The sequence below is a fragment of the Sarcophilus harrisii genome, chromosome 3 (assembly GCF_902635505.1).
Source record: "Sarcophilus harrisii chromosome 3, mSarHar1.11, whole genome shotgun sequence".
NCBI classification, from domain to species: Eukaryota; Metazoa; Chordata; class Mammalia; order Dasyuromorphia; family Dasyuridae; genus Sarcophilus; species Sarcophilus harrisii.
In genome coordinates, this window is record NC_045428.1 from 425,209,674 (window position 1) to 425,232,741 (window position 23,068).

Here is a 23,068-nt window from a genome sequence, read left to right on the forward strand (position 1 = left end):
CTTATTTATTATTCCTTTTAGTTGACCCCAGTTGGTAAAGCTGTCATGGAGCAGACAGCAGTTTGTTGTACTGATTCATAGTGCAAATTACCTCTACTGACATATTTTCCTGACATTTTACTTTTACTTTCAATAAAACAGATTGACTGGCATTACCATACTGGCTTCGGATGACTGCCTGCATTATAATTGTGCAAGAGACATGTAAAGGGTGTCAAATAAAATGGATAGATTTTCACAGCCAAGTGGAAAGAGAACCATTTCCCCATGATATCATTTTGTTTCATGTAAATAGATGCTCAAATCATCTGTAACGGAAAACTATACATTTGTTTTTCCATCCAATCTTCCTATCTGTGAAAAAAATCATTTCTTAGGAATTTTACAACTTCCTAGAGTCTTCATTGACACCATACTAAACCATGATATTTAATCTGCCATTTAGAACAGAGAAAGAGGAAATGGGTAGTAGACTCTTCTTTTTTATTACCTTTTTACACATACTGGGTGCAAATCAATGAGGAAATCATGTTGATGATAAAATATAAAAATATTCTCCTCAATTGTTTGAGTATAAGTATGGCAACATTTTTCTAGTAATGTATATGAAATATACTTATTTTTAATTGGATTTATGATGAAAGAAAGTACACATTACATTTTGGGAAATGTAAAAATGGACTCTAAAATTTGAGCTATTTCATTTAACACCTTTTACTTTAAAAAAAAAAAAAAAGCAAGGGAATATTTCCCAATCTTCTTTCAAGTCTTAGTTTTTGAAATCAGACAAGATTAGATATATTTAGGGTGGTTTGGTCATCTTGAATCCAGAAAGAGCTGGACTCCCAGTCTTGCCTCATACATACTGGGAATCCACTTCATCTCTGTTTTCCAGACAAGTTTTATAGTGTGCAGTTTGCACTAATAGAGATAATAGCCTTATCTAGAAATTCCTTATGTCATTGAAATTTTAGGTCTAATCTCTACCCCCAATCCTATGATCAACATTGAATTAGCAGGGGGAAAACCCAATACTTTGCAAAACTGCTGTACCAAAACACACAGACATAGGACTAATTCTTGTTAATTCTTCATGCTTTCCAAAGGGTCTTTGTGTTTTACTCTTTTCAGAGAATATCTATATTCAAATAGTCTTCAGGTAGAGTAAAAAGTAAAAAAAGACCCAGAATTTACTGAACAGTTCTTTAATATTCTGGGATAGGTTATAAACACATTTCTGTGTGGCATTTCTCATAATACTCTGACAAGGCGATCACAGGCCACATTTTTCTCTGTGTCTGCAATGATAGAACCCTATCTTACATGGCATATCTCTTTGATAATGGTACCATTTTTCTTTTGCAGTATAAGTACAAAGAAGCATATGAAAAATCAAAAGGAAAACATGTTGGTTTTAGAAGCCTTCAAGATGATCCCAAGTTAGTCCACTTCATGAATGTGGCAAAGATGCAGTCTGATCGTGAATACAGGAAGAACTATGAAAATACCAAGACTAGCTATCATACACCTGGGGACATGGTCAGCATCACTGCTGCAAAAATGGCCCAGGATGTTGCCACTAATGTCAACTATAAACAACCAATACACCATTACACTTATTTGCCAGATGCTATGAATCTTGAACTTACAAAGAATATGATGCAGATCCAGAGTGATGTAAGTATGTGTAAGAGTAAAAGTTCTATCACATTTCTTTTAGTCATTTAGTTAATTACAATTTTCCTTCTGGATTTGACTTCAGATTACACTTAAAGATCTTAATGTAATTCTTATATTTTATTATCAGTGACTAACTAAAAATTCTCCAATGATCGCAACTAAAAAAACTCCAAAGTTGGAGCATATGGCCTGTTTCCTTAACTTTTTTTTTTTGCTCTCTTCATAAACATAGCAGTGGACATTTTTCTCTTTAACAATCTTATAAGTCAAAAAAGATTATACATCAATAACTGTAAAAGCTAATTAGTTTCTGCCTCTCTATAATCATGAAAAGTTTAAGGTAATCCAAAATTTCCTGTTACAGAGAAAGTCAGAAAAAGAACCATGAAGTGAAGATTTTGAATGGCTCTCTTGATCTTGTAATATCTGTAAAATAGAGAAATGACCCAAATCAAGAAAGGAAGTTTAATTCTTTTTTCAAACTTGAATTTACATTCTCATTTTGTGTGCTTTTCCAAGTCACCAAATAGCTTAAATGGGAAAGCAAAGATTTAATTATATACTTGATTGATTTTTGTACTAGAGAGTTGCACTATTAGCAAATGTACAAATTTTTTGCTAATGTAGTAGATTAACTTAAGAACTCCCCTTTGGCCTTGAAAAGAGATAATTATTCATTCCTATACATTCATCAAAATCTTCCTACAGACCAAGTATAGTCAAGAAATCAAATTATTGTAGATGGGTTCTTAACACACAGAATGATCAATTTCTGAAATATTCTTTAATATTCTCTGCACTGTTTTCTCATATAATATTTCTCTTTTGTAGAATGTATATAAGGAAGATTACAACAGTTTCTTTAAAGGTATTGGCTGGATCCCCATTGGTTCTCTGGAGGTTGAAAAGGCCAAGAAAGCAGGAGAAGCCTTAAGTGAGAAGAAATATCGACAGCATCCAGACAAAATCAAATTCACAAGTGTGCCAGATTCCATGGGCATGGTTTTGGCTCAGCAAAATACAAAGCAGCTGAGTGATGTAAGCAGTTTCATTTCAGAAGTGTGCATGCTAGTTACTGACCAAAATACTCTTTTAAAAAGTGCTTGTTACTACTGAAGACCTCAAGTCATACTGCTGTACCATCCTGCAGTAGGAACTATTTAAATTCAGGAGAGTTAAGAAAGAGCTTCCAACTTTAAGGAAATATTTATGGAAACAAGGCAGGAAGGGGGAAAGCTTTCAAAGCTGAAATGAAAATATTTCTCTTTTGAAGTGGCTTGGAGTTTGAGCATGTAGCACAGGAGCTGAGGGAATTCACACAACATATTGCAGAATCTGCTGAAAGAAAAATAAAAGTTCAAAGAAGACTACTTGCCAAGTCCTGAAAGCTTTCAGCCCTTTTCACCCAAATATCTAAAGGAAAAAATATTATTTCACTTTTGACTCTGTTTCAAGTTAACTATTTTTTTCCTATGGAGTAGGATTCTTCCAGGCTTCAATGTGCTTTGATGGGTTTTAATGCTCTTTTTCACAACTGTTTTACAATACCCTAAGTTTGAAGATTCCCAGATCCTTATTTTGTTTTATGATCCCCAGCCTTATTTTGAGAACCTTTGGCATATTCCTTCCCCCCACCCCAAAGCAAAGTATAAACAATACCAAGTATTTGTTGTGATGTTGTAAATCAATGGGCAATGCAATGCATTGATGTTATCTCTTTTTTTCCAGTTGAACTATAAAGTAGAAGGAGAGAAAATAAAACACAAATATACTCTGGACCCTGAATTACCTCAATTTATTCAAGCCAAGGTCAATGCTCTCAACATGAGTGATGTGAGTACTTAGAATGCTGTTAATTTAATTATGCCTTAGCTGGGATTTATTGGTTGATTATGTGATTCTTCTCAACCTAAGTGCTATTAAATTTACTCTTTGGGAACTCTAAGACCAGGTATAGAACTTCTGGATTTTAAAATCAAGGACCTTAGAGATAGAGGGGGTAGAACTCTGAATAATGACTACTTGTATCTCACCAACTTCAGGCAGAACCATTAGCTTCTTAAGCTTCTTAAGCAGAAAGGGCAAGTCACTAAAAGTTGCAAAGAATGGGGTCTACTTGCTTTTGTGGAGGACTTCTCCATATCTGTGAATTCACTATATTATTGAAATACTAAATCTAGTCCTTTTCTCTCTCCTAATGTTGATTTTTTAAAAGTCAACCAGTTTTCTTTTCTTTTTTTTTTTTTTTTTTTTTTTTTTACTAAAAATAAAAGTCAAGAAATGCTATTTGGTTCCCATGACTTATTGAATTCTCTTAATGGAAGTGGTCTAGATCTGACATTTGAAAATCTAGATTCAAATCTAGGCTCTGCCATTTGCTACTGTGTGAGTTGAGGCAAGTTTCTCAAATTCTCTGGGCCAGAGCTTCCTCCTCTATGAAATGAGGGCATTGGAGTAAGTGACCTCTCAGATCCCTATCAGCTAGATTTATTTGTTTGTAAGAGAGTTTTTATATCCTGCTCATTTCTCAGGTTTTCAAAATGTAATCTATCTTCTGTTTCCTCAAGGCTTATTATAAAGCTGACTGGAAGAAATCACTTAAAAAAGGCTATGATTTGAAGCCAGATGCCATTCCAATACTTGCTGCAAAAGCTTCAAGGAATATTGCTAGCGATGTAAGTATTATTTGAATAATTTAACCTTCTTTTCTATATCCTCCTGCAAGATTTAAAGGTCTACTCAAGGAATGACATTTTTCCACTAGGATAATATAAATGTCATATATAATATGCTCTCTGCCACTTGAATTTACAATTAATTAATAATATTTTCTGATTCTGTATCACTTTTTAAAAACCACTATAGGCCAATTTAGTTAGAGCAAATATATTGCTTTTTTTCTTAACTGTGGAATATTTGGAATTCCCAGGATCATTATTACTGTCAACTGTCAGTACATCTTATAATTTAAATTTTATTGTGAGAAAAATTAGAATTTATGTAATTCTCAAACAGAAGCATTTCAGTAATGGACAACACACTATATGAATTTTATAAGACTGTACAAAGACAAGTCAGTAAATCAGTCAATAATTATTTATTAAGAACCCACTATGTACCACAGATTGTGTTAATTAATTCTGATTTTATGAAAAGTAAAAGATAGTACCAGTTTTCAAGTAACTCACAGTCTAATGAGGCAGACAATACAATATGCAAGGAAGGATGTATCAACAAGATATACAAGATAAATTGGAAATAATTAACAAATTGAAGGCCCAATGACATCAAAAAAACTTACTAGGTGCCAGTCACTAGGCTACTATGCTAAGTACTAGGATTAAAAGGCGGTGGGATTCTAACTGGGAGTTGAAGGAAGTCAGGAAAGCCAGGAAATGAAGATGAAAAGAGAAACAATTCCAAACATGGGGTGACAGCCCAAGGAAAATACCTTAAGTTCAGAGGTGGATTGTCTTATTCGTGAAACATTGAGGAAGCCACTTTCACTAAAACAAAGAATATATGTGTTTGGAGGTACATGAAAAGGAGCAGGGTATGCTCTCAAATGAGACTGGGAAGGTATCAGAGCAGGTTATGAAGGGCTTTGAATGCCAAAAACTTGATCCTGGAAATGATAATAAGCCATTGTAGTTTATTGAGTAGGGGAATGGTTTGATATCATGAGACCTGAGCTATCCTCTAAATGGAGGATAGATTACTGTAGGAAGAAATTTGTGAAATTCTCTATGATGAAATCAAGTCAAACTAAAAGGAATCAATTATAGTTTTAATAATAGAACTTAAGACTTAATTCGTTTATGAACATAGACCATATTCTTACTGTTATTTTAGTAAGATGAATTATTTGGTAAAGAGAAACTCACTCATTTGCACACCACTAATTTGAATTTTCAGTCATTTATACAAGGAACAGGCTGGCTTAATTTTGCCCAGTAAATCATTTCTTTATAAAATGAACAAAGTCAAAATACAAGCACACTTGTAGAAGGAGCATAAAAAATACTTAGGAGGGCCAAATCAAACTTCCAAGACACTCATTTGTTCAATCAATTAGTTAATAAGCAGTTATATATTTGATTTGTGAATGATATACATACTTTCTCTCTATTGATTAATGAAGACCAAAGACCTTCTATTAGTAAAGCATTTTATAGCTTGTTTTAGTTATTATAAATAACTAAACTATGTTTCATTTTAAAATTTTAATATTTTATTTTTCCCAATTACAATTAAACAAAATTTTAAAGATTCATTTAAATTTTTTTTACTTCCAAATTCTTTTCCTTCCACATCTCACTGAGAAGGCAAGCAATTTGATATGGGTCATGCAAAATATATTCCCATCTAAACTACATTTCTTTTTAAATGTTATAAGTATAGATGTTTTCCTAATTCATTCTAGATAAGATGCCCCAGTGAGTCCAAAAAATATTTTACAGTTTAATACTTTCTTGATAGGTAGATATATACATATATATGTGTATATATATATGTCCTTTTAAGACCTTCATTATCATCTTCTTTCCTCTAGTTCAAATACAAAGAAGCCTATGAGAAAGACAAAGGAAAGCAAGTTGGATTCCGTAGTCTTCAAGATGACCCTAAACTTGTTCACTACATGAATGTGGCCAAAATACAGTCAGATCGTGAGTACAAGAAGGGTTATGAAGCCACCAAGACCAGGTATCACACACCCCTGGATATGTTCAGTGTGATGGCTGCAAAGAAGTCTCAGGAAGCCACTACCAACACCAACTACAGACAGCCAATCCATCATTACACCCTCTTGCCTGATGCCCTGAATATGGAGCATTCAAGAAACGCCATGCAGATCCAGAGTGATGTATGTATCAGCCAGTGGACTTGTTAAAATGCATAAACTAGCAATTTATCTGGTCCAAGGAATCAGGAGCAAATTCCTATTTGCCATAGTTGGGGAGAAACAGGAATCTTATTTATTATTTATTATATCCAAAAGTTGATTGAGGAAGCTCCTGCTTTTCAGAGTTCCCTCTTCTTTTAAAGGGACTAGTGAAGAAGGCTGAATTATAGCCTTTGACTCATCTAAGCTGTATTCTGTCTGAATACAGATAAGCGGTAAGGGTACAGTAGATACAGAGCCTCTGAGCCAAGGAGGGTTGAAATCCACCCTGGCCTTTAATACATACTAATCCTGTGATTCTAGACAAGTCACTTAACATCTCTTCACCTGCACAACTCTCTCAGATTCCAAGGTGCAAAGGAAATGTCAACCCACGTTAGTAGAGGGAATCTCCTTTCACCAATGTAATCACAAGTGCAGGCTCTACACCTACCTGACCTAATGATTTAGAGCTAATTTTGGATAAAATGATAAATTTAGGAATAAATTTGTGGAATTCTGTGAGTCTCAGCTGCCTCATTTTTAAAGTAAAGAGACTGGATAAGATGAACTATTAGGTATCTTTTGGCTTTGACAGTTTATGATTTTATGGCTCCTGCATGAAAGGCAGATTTGAAGCAAATTAAGCGGCAACTCTCCATATCATCCCCAATGTTTCTGGGAGGGGAGACTTGTGTGAGGAAGGCTCTTTTGTTACCTCTGTCTAAATAACTCAATACTCTTTTAAAAATCATTTTGATTTCATAAAAGATCTTAGCATTTCTTCATTTTCCCTTAATGAGGTATTATTAAAAACTAAAAAGAAATGACCCCATAAATTCGCCTGGGTAGAAAATGTGTGTTCTATTCAGATGTTCTCAAAGACAGTAGGGAGTAGAAAGTAGGCTGTTCCCATTGTATTTGTAATAATGAATAAATCTTTCAGGGAAAAAAGCACAAGTTCTGACTGTTTCTGCCTGAGTGTTTCCCTTTTGTTTTCCAGAATCTTTATAAATCGGATTTCACTAACTGGATGAAAGGAATTGGGTGGGTGCCAGCAGAGTCCCTAGAAATGGAAAAAGCAAAGAGAGCTGGAGAGATTCTCAGTGAGAAGAAGTACCGCCAACATCCAGAAAAACTGAAGTTCACCTATGGCATGGATGCTATGGAACAAGTGCTTAATAAAAATAACAAGCTGACTATGGACAAGGTGAAGCTCAATATTCTAGAATCAGAAAATCTCGAAATAACCTTTCTGTTCAGTCTCAGCAAATGGGGGATTCCATAACTTTATTAAATAATTCTAATATCTAATAATTCACTGATGCAGAAGACAGATTTGCCAATTGACCTATTTTTTTTCTTGGTGCATTGGAACAAGTACTTGACTAAGAATCAGTAGATTTTGGTTCTGATTTCAGTTCTGATGTTTACTAGTTATGTGACCTTGAACCACAGTTTTCTAGAGGCCAGTTTTTTTCCTCTGTAACTTGAGTGTTGGTCCATGTGATCTTTAGCATTCCTTCTAGCTCTAAATGTCTGGTTCCTTAATTTTTAGTGGAAATATTTTCTTTATATCAATAATAAGTCAATGTCACTGCACCATAGCTAAGTTAAAAGAGTACCACAAATTAAGACAGACTTTGTGGCTAGGATCATGAAACAATGGTTCTATTGCTAATGTAAAAATATATTCAAAGGAAAGCCCAGTTTCCTCCTGTTGCTGCAATTTAGAACAATTTCCTAATGTGTTCTGTAATGTAACTCTATGAATATAAGGAGTAGCAGGTTGCTTAATAATATGTTCTAAAAAGCATTGCTCTATTTTTAAACAGATCCTCATCTGCACTTCTCCAGGAACAATGACCCTAGTCCATTTAACTTTGCTACTTGGATACTGTGTTATTAGTCATTTTGCTGTTCACTTTTGGAACCTCAGTTTTCCTTAATGTCCTTATTAAAATCAGAGTTAAAAAAACAGACAATACTCAGATCTTTATTAAAAAAAAAAAAAAGATCCCTAGCAACAATTAATTCATTGAGAGGATTGTTTTCTGAAACTTCTGTATAGCATTCTTGTGAATACACTCCAGGGTAGGATTTTTTTTCCCAATAAAAGTATAATACTATAAACAGCAAAAGCATCCAGAAACAACTAGAAACCCCAAAACCTAATTGTTGATAAATCTCATTTTTTGGGATCCTCCTCATGTTTTTCTCACTATAAAATATTCCATTTTTTCCATTGCAGAGGCTCTACACTGAGAAATGGAACAAAGACAAGACCACCATCCATGTTATGCCTGACACTCCAGATATTCTGTTATCCAGAGTAAACCAAATCACCATGAGTGATGTAAGTAGATAAAGCCAAAAAAGGATCTTAGTCTTCAGTTAAATCATTCTGTCATGTTTTCTACTTCCAGAGTTTTTACATCAATCTTGTAGAAAAAAAAAGGATTGACTTTCTGACTTGAGTAATAAAATGATCTTGTTTTCCTTCTTGTGGATTAGAAACTCTACAGATCTGGCTGGGAAGAAGCTAAGAAGAAAGGATATGACCTGAGACCAGATGCTATTTCAATACAGGCTGCAAAATCCTCTAGAGACATTGCCAGTGATGTAAGTTCTCTTACTGAGCCTTAATTAAGATACAAGTACAAAGTTAGTGGTAAAATGAGACATGCTTAAGTGAATCATGCATTGCTTTCCTTCTACATGCAGGCATTATTTATCCTTGATGAGATTTCCATTATGCAAAACTCCTAAGAAAAGAAATTGAATAGTTTTGCTCAGTTATCCCTCTGGGCACATTGTGGCCAGGTCTTCTCTGAGACAATTTCTCTTAGCACATATTTTGATTCCTTCAGACTTTAATTGAGTTACTTATTATTTAACACACTTTTGAAATAATAATAATAGTGCACATCTTTGATAGCATTTTAAAAGTTCCAAACACTCTATATACATTATTTCATTTGATTCAACAACTGAAAAAAGAAATTGAATCTTTTTAACCCAATTTGGTTTTTTCCCCCCAAAGTTTCTAATTTATTTCACATTGGTTTACCAAGGTAATTCTGAGTATTAAGAGATCATCATCAAGAAACCACTGACCAGGATCAGGTCCTACAGGTGCTCTTAGAGGAAATTAGGTCAGCAAATTCTCCTGATGAGTAGATAGTAGGGTAAAACCAAATCTTTTTAAAAAATAATTTTTATGAAATTAAAAAAAATAACAAACATTTCTTTCCCTCTCTCTCATCTACCTCCTTCGCTGGAAAAAGAAAAAAGAAAAACAAAACCCTTATAAAAATATGCAAAATTAAGCAAAACAGATTCCCATATTGGTCATGTCCAAAAAATGTGTCTCATTCTGCATAGTTAGTCTATCACCTTTCAGATGGTAGACAGAATTTTCATTATCAATCTTCTAGAATAATGGTTGCTCATCATATGGTGATTATAGTTCTTAAGTCTTTCAAATTTGTTCATTCTTACAATGTCACAGTTAACAGAATGTTCTCCTGGGTCTATTATATCAGTTTATATAAGTCTTTCTAGGTTTCTCTGAAATCATATTATGGTAAAATGGTATTCTATTATATTCAAATGTAATAATTTATTTGGTTATTCCCTCTTCTTAATACACATCTATGTAGTCTAAGCATCTTGGGTCAGCCTTCATTTCTGAATTACTGAAATTCATATTGAGCTCATTTTCCCTCATGTCCTCAGCTTCTAGGGCCCAACGTGGGAACTTGAAATGCATTTTTAAAAAATGTGTTTCTGTTTAGTTCCTCTTTTGCTTATTTTAAACGAACTGAAACCAAATACATTTTAAAATGGTAGCCACCATATGGTTATGGGAACCTGTTCTCTTCCTTTATTCATTATCTTTGTCCTATTTTCTCCTTCTGCCTACAGTATAAGTACAAACAAGCCTATGAAAAAGCCAAAGGGAAGCACATTGGCTTCCGGAGCCTTGAAGATGATCCCAAATTAGTACATTTCATGCAAGTGGCTAAAATGCAGTCTGACCGAGAATACAAGAAAGGCTATGAGAAGTCAAAGACATCATTCCATACCCCAGTGGACATGCTCAGCGTTGTGGCAGCTAAGAAGTCACAGGAAGTGGCTACCAATGCCAACTACAAACATTTGATCCATACATACAACATGCTTCCAGATTCCATGAGCTTTGAGTTAGCCAAAAACATGATGCAGATCCAGAGCGATGTAAGTGAAAGACACATGTGTGTGCATTTTGACTCAGGGACTCATTAAAGTAACTGTCACATAGCAGAAGAAGAGGAAAAACAAAAAAAGCAAATAGGTCACTGATGATCTTTGTTCCTTTAGCCTGAAGCTACCTCAACTTTTCTAATGCACAGTGACTGTTTTCCAATTTTGTTGTGGCACTCCACAGATGGTAAAAACTAAATATATATTAGTATAGAAATGGCTATTAGAGAGATTATATTAAACGTAAGCATTGAAGACAAAAAGTCATGGAGAAACTAGGACTTTTGGCTACTCATTTTCTATGTATGGGAGAAGGAAAGGAGAAGAGAAGAAAAGGTAGAAGGAAAGGAAAAAGGAAGGAAGGAAGGAAGGAAGGAAGAAAAAAGAAAAAAACAGGAAGGAAGTTGGGGGAAGAAAGAAGGAGGGAAGGAAGGAAAGAAAGAAAAAAAGAAAAAGAAAAAAGAAAGAAAAAGAAAAAGAAAGAAAGAGAGAGAGAGAGGAAGAAAAAAGAAAAAGAGAGAGGAAGAACAAAAGAGAGAGGAAAGAAAGAAAGAGAGGAAGAAAGAGAGAGGAAAGAAAGAGAGGAAAAAAGAAAGAGGAAGAAAGAAATAGAGAGAGGAAGAAAGAAAGAAAGAAAGAATGAAAGAAAAAGAAAGAAAGAGTGAGAGAGGAAGAAAGAAAAAGAGAGAATAGAGAGAGGAAGAAAGAAAAAAAGAAAGAGAAAGAAAGAAAAAAAGAGAGAGAAAGAAACAGAGAAAGAAAGAAAGAGGGAGAGAGGAAGAAAACAAAAGAGAGAGGAAGAAAGAACAAAGATGAAAGAGAGAAAGAAAGGGAAAAAGAAAGAAAACAAAAGAGAGGAAGAAAGAAAATAAATGAAAGAAAGAGAGGAAGAAAGAAAGAAAATGAAAAAAGAGAGAGGAAGAAAGAAAGAGAGAAGAAAAAGAAAGAGAGAGGAAGGAAGGAAGAAATGAAGGAAGGAAAGAAGGAAGGAAAGGAAGGAAGGAAGGGAAGGAGGGAGGGAGGGAGGAAAAGAAAAGATAGGAAGGAGGGGGTAGCTAAGTGGTGCAGTGGATGGGGCACTTGCCCTGAAGTCAGGAGGACCTGAGTTCAAATATGACCTCAGTCACTTAACACTTCCAGCTGTGTGAACCTGGGCAAGTCACAACCCCAATTGCCTCAGCAAAAAAAAAAAAAAAAAAAGAAGAAGAAAAGAAAAAGGATGGAGGAAGGGAAAGAGGGAGAGAAGGGGAGAGAGAAGGAAGGAAGGAAAGGAAGATAGAAGGAAAGATGGAAGAAGGAAGGATGGCAAAAATGAAGGAAGGAAAGAGTAGAGAATGTCAGGAAAAAGAAGAGAAGGGAGGGAGAGAAAGGAAGGAAAAAAGAGAGAGAAAAAAGAATGAAGGAAAGATTTATTAAGTATCTACTATGTGCCAGACACTGTGTGAGGTTAAAGTATTCCCTCCAAGGCAATTTATAAATATTATCTCATTTGACCATCACAATATCTCTGGGAGATAGGTTCTATTATTATTCCCATTTCATAGTTGAAGTGAGTGAGAAAAATTAAATATCCAAGATCATCCAGCCAATTAATGTCTGGGGTCCCATTTGAATAAGGCGTTCCTGACCCCAGGCCCAGAGTACCACCCACCATGCCACCTAGGAAAAGAAAACTAAAATTAGGAACCTCAAATTACCGAAGTCAAAGGTAGTAATAAAAGGAGAGACAAGGGACGACAGGGCATAGGATATCTAAGCGGAGTCCCACAGTGCAAGCCACACAGAGCAAAAGCCAGAGTGAAGGAGAAAGACCAGTTTGCTACAAAACAGCTGTGAGATCTTTAAAAAGTAGCGGTGGGTTGTGATAGACTGGGAAGCGAGGTGGGGGAACAAGAGGCTGCCTGAATGAAGTCTGATTAAAAACTAGATACTTGCAAGATGACAAAATATATATAAACCAAGTTGCTTATAATACCTGGATGCAAATTAGTTGGGGATAATGTTCCTCAACAGAATATTGTACTATGAAAAAGAGATCTGAATTTGAAATCCTGGGAACCGTGGATAAATATCAGCTCTTCTATTTAATTGCCTGTGTGACCATGAGCTAATGATTTAGCCTCTCTGGGCCTCAGTCTTCTCAATTATAAAATGATGACACTGGACTAGCTGTGATCTCTAAGGTCTCTTCCTTCTCTAAAATTATGATCTGGGAAACTATGAATCAGAAATAAAATTCCCACAGGCAGTTATCTTTTCTTTGCTTTGGAGTAGTATTTTTTCTTTCTAAGATAATTGGAAAGGAAACTGACTAAAAAAAGACCTGAGCTTGCTAAATTTGTTAACACCTTGAGTTAAAATCTGAGCTCTGTTATTCTCTAGGTGACTTTGAGTAAGCCGCTTTACTTCCTTGTTTTTCAGTTCCCTCATCTGTAGAATGGGGGCAGGCGATGTGGCTTTAGTTATCTCAATTTTTTCCAGCTCTATATCTAGCTAGCATCTAATGTCTTTTTTGATTTGGTGGGAAAAAAGAATGAAAGGTGAATATTTAAAAATGGTTAAATTTTGATATTTTATTATTTGAAATCAAAAACGGAAGATATTAATCATTACATATCCTGGGCTTGTTGTTCTGTACTTCTTCTATGTTGTCCACAAAGGTAATCATTGTTTCATTCCCTCCCTACCACCTTTTTTTTTTTTTTAAAGAATCAGTACAAAGCAGATTATGATGACTTCATGAAAGGTATCGGATGGCTGCCTCTAGGCTCACTGGAAGCTGAGAAAAACAAGAAAGCCATGGAGATCATCAGTGACAAGAAGTACCGCCAACATCCAGACACTTTGAAGTATTCCACTTTGATGGACTCAATGAGCATGGTTCTAGCACAGAATAATGCAAAAATTATGAACGAAGTAAGTAAATATTTTTAAATTTTCACTATTCAAAAGAAGGAGAAAGAACATAGAACTAAGAGTTAGAAGAGCTGGTACTGATCATTAGCTCTCTGTACTTCCAGGAAAGTGACATTTAGAAAGTCATTTAGTTTCTCTGAAGCTCAATTGCTTTCTGTGAAAAATGATCATAACAATACCATACTTCACAGGGTTGTAAGAACCCTCCAAAATAATGTGTGGGACAAAGTGCATCATAAATCATAAATTGTGATAATTTCAGGTATTGTTATTATATACTTGAATACTTTAGGGAGACTAGGGATGATGGGTGGGAGTTGCATTAAAGACAGACATTAAGAGCATATAGGAGAAAATAACAGAGATCTATCTCAAAGGAGATAATTGTCTTCTTCCAATGACTGAATAGCCATTTGTCATTTATCAATTCATCAATGAATTTTTATTATTTTATTTAGAGAGACAAAGTCCCTGCCTGTAAGGAATTTCCATGCTATCAGGGGAGATTTATGGTGGAAGGGAATTTTGTTCAGATACATGTTGGACTAATGGCCAGTAAGATTCCCTTCCAACTCTGGAATTCTATGATTCAGTGACTCTGGAAGATTATAGATATGAGTAATCCCTTTATTAGTAAAGATTACAATATATCCACCCTATCTATTGTTATTTATATTACATAAAATATATATCTTCATGTAAATATATCTTCATGATAAACGTTCTACACAGGTTGTTGTAAAAGTCTCAGTGCCTTTTTAAACTATTAAAACTGTAAGCAAGTTAGTGCCATAGCTGAAATTCCTGACTTTTTGACTTAGTCTAGTGTAGTTTTCTATTCATCTTTTCACTTCAACAGATCTTCTAATCCAATTATTCTCTTAAAATTAAATCTTAAAGCAGCAGTTACTGCATATGGATAAACAAGGTAAAATTTCTAGAGAAGATTTAAAAATTTTACTACTTTAAAAAATTAAGCATAAAATTGTTCTCTACTTCCTCCCTTCTCCCTCCTTCCTCTCTGATTAAACAAAACAAAAGAAAGGAAGGAAGGAATGAAGAAAGGAAAGAATCCTTTGAAGGAGGAAGGGAGGGAAGGAAAGAAAGAGAAAGATAGACAGATACATAGATAGATAACCCTTGTAACAAATGTGCATAGTCAAGTAAGGCAAATTGGTCATAATCAAAATTTTATGATGTATTTTACATCTTGAATCCATTACATCTATTTTAGGAATTAGAAATCATGTTTCATCTTTGCTTCTCTGGAATTGTGGTTTGTTACTGCATTGATCAATTTTCTCAGAGAGGTTTTTTGATTCTAACCACTATTTTTTGGTTTTCAAGCATCTCTACAAACAAGCTTGGGAAGCAGATAAGACCAAAGTTCACATCATGCCTGATCATCCTCAGATTGTTTTGGCAAAAGCCAATGCAATTAACATGAGTGATGTAAGTACATGTGTTCCTGCCATAATTTCCCTGTATTTCCCATTAGAATCCATTCTTTCTTTCATTAGATAAGTTAAATATTGAGCATCAGTTATTTACCCTATGCTCAGGTGATGCTACGAAGATATAAAACTGAAGGGAGGTATCCAGTTTTCAGTTCAGACTTCTGTGTCTAATGAAAATAATGGTGACATTCCAGTCCTTTAGTCAAAAGTTCTTTGTTATCCTGTATTTATAATCTCTCTGTAACTAGAAATAGGATTGTTGATGGAGTAGGGCCTAGATATGCAGAGGTCTAAAACTCAGAAGGAGGGGCAGCAATACAGGGTGCTACTATAGGAATCTGTGACTTTATTTCCTTCAAAACTGAGAAGGAACACTGGTAGTAAGAGAGGGATGAGAGAGAAGAGGAGGAATAATCCTAAAGTTTCATTTCTTTTGAGTTTGTGGATTCTCAACAGTGTGAAATTCTCAGGTGGGGAAGGAAGGCAGAAATCATGATTAGAACCCAGGAAAAAGAAATGTCATATTTAATCTTATAGTATTGGGTGTTTTATTTTTCTTTTCTTTGTCTAACTGGAATTGGTATATAATTTTTCTCTCCCCAAACCCTTTTTTCTTGGTTAGAGATTCCTTCCACTGGGTTTGGGAATCACTGATGTTCGTAGGGTCACAGAATTCCATATATTTAAAAGAGTGAATTAAAACATTATGAGTTTGGTTTGAGATATCTCTGAAAATGTGGATCTTGTTCTCTCTGTTTTTAAATTTTTACTTTGATGTATGACATCATACAGTAAGTGTAGAGAATTAACTTGGCAGATGACCTGATTGCTTATCCCACCACTGATGCTCTTTGTGTATCCTTGTGTTTCTCTTTACAGAAAATATACAAACTTTCCTTGGAAGAAGCGAGGAAAAAGGGATATGATCTCAGAACTGATGCAATTCCTATCACTGCTGCCAAAGCTTCCAGAGATATTGCTAGTGATGTAAGTTTGAATGGAAACAGTCGCCTGGTCTTTTGTTTCCCATGCAGGTGCACTTAATTAAGATTACTTCTAGAAACATTAAAGAGACTATAATACACTGCCAACAAGAGCATTAGATTGGTCCTCTGGTCAGTGGAAACACCAAAGGCCTCTCTGTAGATTTTCTACCATCTATAAAATAAAATAAAACTATCCATTAAATGAACCTCGTACATTTAAAGAATCCAGTTGTATTCTGAAGCTTATAAAGGCATTTTCATTGTAGGATGATGTCCTATTTCTCAAAGACAGGTCACTGAGTGATTAAGATTTTTCTGAACAATTAGTTGGACAAATTCATTTTTTAATACTTGGAGGTCATTCATTATATATAGTATTTGGAGTCAGAAGACCTGAATTTGAATCATAACTTTGCCATGCACTATTTGCATGATGCTAAGCAAGTCATGCAATTTCTACAAACTTCAGTTTTTCTATTTGTAAAATGTGTTTGGGGGGGGGTTGGGGAAACTGGGTTAAATCATATCAAATCTAAATCATAATCCTGTGAATGAGCATTGTTTAATATCTTTTTTGCCTTAATTTTTACTCAAGGAGAAGTTTTTGACATTTGACATCTTAATTTCTTCATAGTATAAATACAAATATAATTATGAAAAGAACAAGGGGAAGATGGTTGGCTTCCGCAGTCTTCAAGATGATCCCAAACTAGTCCACTACATGCAAGTGGCTAAAATGCAATCTGAACGGGAATATAAGAAAAACTATGAGAATACCAAGACCAGCTACCACACTCCTGCTGACATGCTCAGTGTCACAGCAGCCAGGGATGCCCAGGCCAACATAAGCAACACTGCCTACAAGCACCTGATTCACAACTACATCCTCCTTCCTGATGCAATGAATATTGAGCTGTCCAGGAATATGAATCACATTCAAAGTGATGTAAGTCTGTGTTTCCTTTGGGTTTTTGATTTTTGGTTCCAAGATAGGAAAAGGGATTGAATTTTCCTTTTCAAGCAGATAATTTTTCTCAGCAAAGAATAGGAAAGATAAGGTACAATTTGCTTCTTTTCTTTATAGAATGAATATAAACAGGACTACAACGAATGGTACAAAGGCCTTGGCTGGAGTCCAGCTGGTTCTCTGGAAGTGGAGAAGGCCAAGAAAGCTACTGAATATGCAAGTGACAGGAAATACCGTCAGCACCCTAGCAACTTTCAGTTCAAGAAACTGAGCGACTCTATGGACATGGTGCTTGCAAAACAGAATGCACACACCATGAATAAGGTAAAATATATATCATTCATTCTGAATGAGCTTCCTGCCCCTCAAATTCATGTTGAAAGGAAGGAATCTTTGGCAGTGCTCTAGTTTTTCATTTGGAGCCTTTAATATCATTCTCGCATTTCTGAACAATTAAAAATTGTTCCAGGATACTTCTGCCTCTTTTCTTCTCTTCCTATCTTTTGTTTTCTTTTTTTAATATCACTTTGACTTTTTCCCTTTAAAATTTTCTTGTCTTTTTATTCTCCCTCCCCAAATTCCAAAGTGTGTGGTTGGATTGGCATAAGGTTGGAAGGACAAGGAAGATATTGTTAGGGAATATGAGGTAGAGAAGCCTGATTGGTAGTCAATCATTATAAAACCCTTTCCCCCCTTCATCTACTCTTGCCCTCAGTGAAACTTCAAAATATTTCTAATTACTATCAAATTATTTGAAATTCCATTTTCAGCCAATTTAAGTTATTATTTTCTTGGCATGTTGCATTTTCATGTTTTATTTGCTACTTGTTCACATTTTTAAAGATATTTATCTCATTACCTTTGAAGAATTGCCTGAAAGATCTAAATTTTGTTTTGAGTTGTTGCTGAATTCATTTTCCATTATAGCATTGACAACATATAATGAAAAACTCTACTCATGTAGGCATAATATGTACAGTCACAGAATATCAAAGTTGAAAAGACTTAAGGATTCATCTAATAAAATACCTAAACAGAAAATCCCCTCAACTGAAAGACTGGATTCTAAGCTTTCATTTGAAGATTCCCAATGAAGGGGAGCTCATTAATTTCATTATTCCATACATCTAATTGCTGGGAAGTTGTTCCTTATCAGCAAAAAAAATCTATCTTTCTTTGAATTTTACCTATTGTTTCTAGTCTTGATCTTTGGGACCAAACAAGTTTGCTGACTCTTTTAGCTAATATTCATTCAACTATTTAAAGATAGGTATAATATATGCTCTCCTTTTACCCCCAAGTCTTCTCTTCAACAGCATAAACATTCCATATTCCTTCAGCTAATCTTCCTATGGCATGATTTGGAATTCCCTTATCATCCTGGCCATCCTTGGAATGTTTTGTGACTTATCTCAAAATGAAATGCATAAAATTGAATACAATGCTACAGATGTGATCTGACTAGAATAAAATTGTAGGAAAGCTTTTACCATTCTGAATAATTTGTTGATAGAAGACAGTCTAAGATTAAAACAGGATTTGAGGCTGTTATGTCATATTACTGAGTTTACAATCAATTAAAAACTCAACTTCTTTTAAAATATAATTTTCCTCATCTTATATTTGTGCAGTTAATTTGTTAAAAATACATAGAACTTTATTTTCATTCCTATTAAATTTCTTTTATTATATTTAGCTTCTCATTCTAAACTGTTGCAACTTTTGAGATCTCAACTGTCTGCTTCAATTTTGTATCATGCACACATTAAACAATCATACTTTCCACAACTACCTGTTAATCATTTATTCATATGTTGGGTAAATATGGAATTTTGGGGTACTTCAATATAGATTTCCAGGTTAATACCAATTTATTGATCATCACTCTTTGGGTCAGGTCATTCAATCTGTTCCCAAACCACCAAATATTGCTTTAATCCAGTCCCTATCTTTTCATTTTATATATAAAGATACCATGAGATACTTTATTAAGTTCCTTATTAAAATCTAAATCTATAAGATCCATGACATCACTCCCTAATACATTTTTACTAATCTTGCCCCAAAAGTCAATGAGCTTGGCTTGATATTAAAATAATGGATTTATAGTGATAGGTTTAGAACTAGAAGAGACCTTAGAAGTCATCACATTCAACTTCCTTATTTAATAGATGGGTATATAAGGCCCCAAAAAGGCTAAGTGATTTGCTTAAAGTCACAGAAGTTATAAGTTTTTGAGGTGGGATTTGAACCATGATTTCAAATCCAGTGTTCTAGTCACTGTTTGTTACTTCTTCTCCCCCAAAATCTTTGTCTAAGAGAGAGTTAAATTACTTACCTAATAACATTTAGCTAATAACTATCTAAGGCAGGGTTCAAACTCAACTTTTCCTAATTCCAAGTCCAACTCCCTCTCCCTCTCTTTCTCCACTCTCTTCCTTTTTTCTCTCTGTCTCTGTCTGTCTGTCTCTCCTTTCCTCCTTTTTATAGAATTAATACTAGCTCATCATCTTCTACCTAAGCATTTACAAACTATCCTTTATTAAGGCACTCTAGAACTTTGTCAGGGATAAAAGATAAGCTTTGTAAGTTATTTAAGAAATCTATTTTCTTCTTTTTTGAAAATTGGTCAGTACTTATTCACCTTCAGTTTTGTGCTGCTTTTTTTTCCTATATGATTTCTCAAAGACTTAGTGACAGTGAATTATCAATCATATCCACAAGATCTCCCAATATCCTGGAATGTAGTTCATCTGGATTAAGTTATTTGAATGTATTGAAGAAAATAGGATACTTTCGTCATCTCCTTGCCTATTTGAGATTTCATTTCTCTGTTACCATTTTGTTCTGGTCTTTCTAGACTGAAGACATTGGTTGAGAAAATGAAAGCAATATTGACATTTCCTTTATTTTTGGAATTTTGTTTTTAAAAAGGACATTTCTTCCTCCCTCTATATGGTTATTCTAATGATTTACTTGTTCTATTTCTCCTTAGCATTTATATACTGTTGACTGGAACAAAGACAAGACTCAGATTCATGTTATGCCAGATACCCCAGATATTCTACAGGCCAAGCAGAACCAGACATTGTATAGTCAGGTAAAGATATTTAAAGCTGCTTAATGTTAAATACAAAAAAGTTCTCTTTAAGCTTTGTCAAAAATATTGATTTTTTAAAAATAGAGAATATACTTTGAAACATGGAAGGAAAAGAAGTAGAATATTCAACAAGCTCAATCCAATCACTACTACACATTTTGATATATTTCCCATAAGTGAATTTGGTGACTCTCAAAAAACAAACTTTTTGCTGTCAATTTATCAAGTGTGTCATTTGACATACCTGCCCTAAACTCTGTGCCCAGTAATGAACATAGTCAAGATGATGAGCTGTCTCAGGGCTCTCAGAGATCCCAATTTCACATTTGGCTTTTTTCAACCCTAAAACCCTAATGGCAATAATTAGCATACTTACCAATGGCATAGTCAAAGCAACTGCAATGAATCAATCAGCAAATATTTATTAAGTTCTTCCTATATTCCAAGCATTGTTCCTGGTGGGATAAAATCACACACAGACACACACACACACACACACACACACACACACACACACACACACACTCCAATAGTTACTGTCTTCAAAGAGTTTCCTTTCATTGTATTTGGGAAGATAAGTACATATATAGGGAGAGTAATTGCAGGTTACTGTGTCTTGGTTCTTATAACCATAATATACCTTTCAAGGTCAGATAGAACTGGATGAAATTGTTGAAATAAAATGAAAATGCATATTGGCTCACTGTTGAGATCACAAGAAAAGGTTTTTTTTTTTTTTTTTAATGCCAAGATTGTCTTTTATTCTATGCCTCTATGACAAAAGATTCTAGGATTTAGCCTTGCCCTCTTCAATTGTATTTCTGTTCTAAAGATCTACTAAAAATCAATGGTAAATAGCAAAAATTCCCTTAATTTTAGAAACTGTATAAACTTGGATGGGAAGAAGCACTAAAGAAAGGCTATGATCTCCGACCTGATGCAATTTCAGTCCAACTAGCCAAAGCTTCAAGAGATATTGCCAGTGATGTAAGTAACATAACAAATGCTATTGGTTCAATTCTCTCTAACAACACAACTAGTTTTTATATTCACAGTTGTTATTAACAATGATTATTTAAAATATATAAAGGAAGGCATGTTTTCAAATCTAGACTTCATCTTTTTAAAATATTTCATTTCTGACACCCAATATATTGGCTATTTATTTCCAGGTTTCTGGTATTTGTGTATTTGATATGCATTTGAGGTATATCTTCATTTGAGTGACTGATAAAAATGTTGAACAAGAAAACATATTTTGCAAAGCAAAAATCAGATAGTCTAATAAAAAAATCCATTTGCAAATATTATGAAAAGCATGCTTTTATTTCATGAAACTGGTATGGAACCCCCCAAAATTCTAAAGCATATATTCTTGGCCTTTTTGTCATGCCCTTATAAGTCTAATGAAGTCTATGTACTTCTTAAAATGTTTCAGATGCATAAAATAGGGGGAAACAATTAAAATGAAATATAGCTATTAATATGTTAAAAAAAAAAAACAACCACAAAATAAGTTCACAGACTCTTAAGAACTCTTGTCCTAGAGGTATGTTGATTGTCCTGTATATCAGTAAATGGAAACCTTCAGAATAAGAATGATGTAATAAACTCTCTTCAGAAAGGTATGAATCCATGTAAATATGCTATAATCTGGTATGCACTCTGTCTTTTCAAAAAGTTTACTTAAAGAGGCATTGTGACATACCTTGCTGAAATTTAGACAAGCTGTATTTTTGACATCCTACCATATTCTTCTGGCTCTAATTAGGTTTTGCTATGTCAGAAAAATAGATGCTGTTGATTATTTCCATAATCTCCTTTGATCATCTGTTCCATTTATCTTATTAAACAATACAGATAAGGCTTATATGGCTTATTAATAATGTAGAGAGATTTCTATCTACTTAAATGTTAATGAAGAGAGAGCATCATCCAAACATGTTAGACTTTAGAGATTTGAGTTAATTTTTCTTGCCTTTTTGATAATTAAAAAAAATTTTTTTTACTTGTGATTTTAGTATAAGTACAAGGAAGGCTACCGCAAACAACAAGGCCACCATATTGGATTCCGTAGTATTCAAGATGACCCCAAACTGGTATTATCTATGAATGTGGCCAAAATGCAGAGTGAGAGAGAATACAAGAAGGACTTTGAGAAATGGAAGACCAAGTATACCAGTCCAGTGGACATGCTGGGAGTAGTTTTGGCCAAGAAATGTCAAACTTTGGTCAGTGATATTGACTACAAGCATCCTCTACACCAATGGACATGTCTGCCAGATCAGACAGCCATTATTCAAGCTAAAAAAGTATATGAACTACAAAGTGATGTAAGTTCTATTTGATTTAAATATTTTAAAATGTTATTGTTATTAAATTATTGGGTAAAACATTGCATTTTAAGGATGTTATTTTGTAGGAGAGAAAACAAAACAAAAACTAAAATAACCCAAATTAACTCTTAGTGGTATTTGCTTTTTGATGCCATGTTAAAAATTAAGTTAAATATCCTGAATGAAAAAAAATGATCTTCTTGGATCTGATTTTTTCTTCCACAGAATATGTATAAATCTGATCTCCAATGGCTCAAAGGGATAGGATGGAGCCCACTGGGTTCTTTGGAAGATGAAAAGAACAAGAAGGCTTCAGAAATCATCAGTGAAAAGAAATACCGACAACCAGCAGATAAAAACAAATTCACTAGTCTTCCTGATGCCATGGACATAGTTTTGGCAAAGACAAATGCCAAAAACAGGAGTGATGTAAGTTGCTATTAAGAGATAAATTATGTTTTGAGAGATAGATATTTTATAATTGAATATTTTACTGACA

General features: G+C 34.2%; 1 protein-coding gene across 6 annotated transcripts in view; it reads left to right on the plus strand.

The window, feature by feature from the left end:
* The window catches only part of NEB (nebulin), a 206,663-nt gene that overhangs the window by 57,023 nt on the left and 126,572 nt on the right, over window positions 1-23,068 (plus strand). For all 6 annotated transcript variants that reach the window (XM_031960690.1, XM_031960684.1, XM_031960686.1 and 3 more), the window contains exons 37-54: window positions 1,366-1,677; window positions 2,512-2,718; window positions 3,409-3,513; window positions 4,248-4,355; window positions 6,233-6,544; window positions 7,566-7,772; window positions 8,814-8,918; window positions 9,077-9,184; window positions 10,490-10,801; window positions 13,517-13,723; window positions 15,071-15,175; window positions 16,060-16,167; window positions 16,801-17,112; window positions 17,251-17,457; window positions 20,129-20,233; window positions 21,113-21,220; window positions 22,255-22,566; window positions 22,795-22,998. In XM_031960690.1, the coding sequence (XP_031816550.1) occupies window positions 1,366-1,677; window positions 2,512-2,718; window positions 3,409-3,513; window positions 4,248-4,355; window positions 6,233-6,544; window positions 7,566-7,772; window positions 8,814-8,918; window positions 9,077-9,184; window positions 10,490-10,801; window positions 13,517-13,723; window positions 15,071-15,175; window positions 16,060-16,167; window positions 16,801-17,112; window positions 17,251-17,457; window positions 20,129-20,233; window positions 21,113-21,220; window positions 22,255-22,566; window positions 22,795-22,998 (3,444 nt within the window). The remainder of the gene's footprint in view (window positions 1-1,365; window positions 1,678-2,511; window positions 2,719-3,408; window positions 3,514-4,247; window positions 4,356-6,232; window positions 6,545-7,565; window positions 7,773-8,813; window positions 8,919-9,076; window positions 9,185-10,489; window positions 10,802-13,516; window positions 13,724-15,070; window positions 15,176-16,059; window positions 16,168-16,800; window positions 17,113-17,250; window positions 17,458-20,128; window positions 20,234-21,112; window positions 21,221-22,254; window positions 22,567-22,794; window positions 22,999-23,068) is intronic.